Below are 1984 nucleotides of genomic sequence, written 5' to 3'. Positions count from 1 at the left end.
GATTTGGGTGACTCTTTGTTTGTCGGAATGATTTTTAATCGATAGACAATCATATAGTGGATCGCCAAACCTTCAGTCAATTTAGTTTTTTTGATGTGGAATATTAGATTATCTCGAGTACTCCATAACATAGGGTGTTGTCTGGATTAAATTTTTTAGTGCCTGCCCTTGCTTCGTAGAAATTTTTCTGCTCAAATAAAGCTGGACAAAGTAAGCACGTCTCTATCATAGGAAGCTCTCGTGGCTAACTAAAAGTTAGGTAGATGATCGGAATCGGCCGCCGGAACTTCGGCGGTAGCGCCACTGGCGTAATTGAACCGCCAGATTTCATGTCTTCCCCCGTCATGTTGACAGCTCCGACGACTTCCGATCCAGGAATTCCTCTTCTCAACCTCTCGCTTCTGGGCAAGAAAATGGATTCCCTCCGCTTCTTTCTTTCCGATTCCATCGATCGCCGCGTTTCAATAAGCGGCGACCAGCTCCAGTTCGTCTCCAACGAGATAGCCTCAGTCGTTCACCAGGTCATCATCAATGGCTCCGCCCTCCTTCTCGCTTCCACCCGACATTCAGATGGCGTCAAACCCTTACAACTGCCGTCTAAGGTTGATGCGGATCCCTCAGATAATACCGCTCAGTTGCCTCCTCCTCCTCTTCGGTCATCGGCGGTGGCCGAATCAGACGGACAAATTGTGGAGATTGATGCGGCGGAGTTAATGGCGGAGCACGTCCACTTTTGTGAGATCTGCGGAAAGGGTTTCCGGCGCGATGCCAACCTCCGAATGCACATGCGCGCTCACGGAGATCGCTTCAAAACCCTTGAGTCCCTAACGAAGCCGGACGGTCGGATTTCTTCTGAGGCGATTTGTCCGGGAAGGAAGGTACGGTTCTCGTGCCCTTTTCTTGGCTGCCGTAGGAACCAGAGTCACCCACGTTTCCGGCCACTGAAGACGACGGTATGCGTTCGGAACCACTTTCGGCGGAGCCACTGTCCGAAGTTGTACACATGCGATTTATGCAACAAGAAGAGTTTCTCGGTGGTGGCGGATTTGAAAAGCCACAGGAAGAGCTGCGGGGAGTCGCAATGGAGGTGCACATGCGGCACAAGCTTTTCTAGGAAGGATAAGCTGTTTGGCCATGTTACCTTGTTTGACGGCCACTTTCCTGTAGTTGGAGCTGTGGAGGAGGAGAAGGGAGAAAGCATGGTGAAAGGTGGTGAAATAAAAGACGAGAGAGGGGGACAAGCTGGGGGAAGTGTAGATGAAGAATTTTTTAGTGGGCTGATGGAGGAGATTGGGGTAATGGGTGGCGGGTGGATGAGACCTTAGGATCTATGGATTGGTCATTTTGGCTTTCCTACCTAGAGTGGCACACAGGTGCGCAATCCATCACTTTTTTTCATCAGATATTGCATCGATTTTTCCGTCTGTTATGAGTGCAGATGAGCATTACAAGAGGAGGAGATTTCGTAAAAATAATCTCAAATAGTTGGATAAGTTTATTTATGATGATGACATGATCAATATGTAGGCGGATGATTATATACTTGGAATATGTTGTAAATGTTTATGATACCTAGTGTATCTTTATGTTTATTTAATGATCTAGTCTATTTTATCATGGGAAGATTGTGCGCTGTTTTTTGTAATCATGCTGAGAAAATTGAGCATAGGGATTGAACAATTGGATGGCATTTTATATGCTTATAGCATTGAAGTGTTTGTCAGTTTGTTTGTTTGAAAATTTTTAGGGGCATTTCCATACATACCACCTAAATGCTCTGAATTTACATATCCAACACCTAAATTTTACTATTTTACATTTATAACACCCAAATTCTTCATATCATATAACAGGTAATTCTATTTTTACTTTTAAAATGTGAAATAGACTTTTTCATATATAGGTAAGGTGACATATATGTCTAACTTGAAGTTTAGGGTTGAGATATTTAAATACATAAGAATTGAGAGGTATGTATGTAAAT

The 1984-nt window shown here is 44.1% G+C and overlaps 1 protein-coding gene across 1 annotated transcript; it reads left to right on the top strand.

The window, feature by feature from the left end:
* The first annotated feature begins 135 nt into the window (after positions 1-135).
* Positions 136-1849, top strand: LOC110035325 (protein SENSITIVE TO PROTON RHIZOTOXICITY 1-like). Its single transcript, XM_020739558.1, has one exon. It carries the CDS (start codon positions 264-266, stop codon positions 1323-1325), a length of 1062 nt encoding a protein of 353 aa, XP_020595217.1. The 5' UTR covers positions 136-263; the 3' UTR covers positions 1326-1849.
* Positions 1850-1984: the final 135 nt, after the last annotated feature.

The sequence above is a fragment of the Phalaenopsis equestris genome, unplaced genomic scaffold (assembly GCF_001263595.1).
Source record: "Phalaenopsis equestris unplaced genomic scaffold, ASM126359v1 Scaffold197294, whole genome shotgun sequence".
NCBI classification, from domain to species: Eukaryota; Viridiplantae; Streptophyta; class Magnoliopsida; order Asparagales; family Orchidaceae; genus Phalaenopsis; species Phalaenopsis equestris.
The sequence above is the reverse complement of the archived record's forward strand: the minus strand, read 5'-3'. Positions and strand labels throughout refer to the sequence as shown.

Bases quoted from the DNA above. Each gene is read 5' to 3' on its own strand.
- LOC110035325 (XM_020739558.1), top strand. From the start codon at position 264: ATGATCGGAATCGGCCGCCGGAACTTCGGCGGTAGCGCCACTGGCGTA.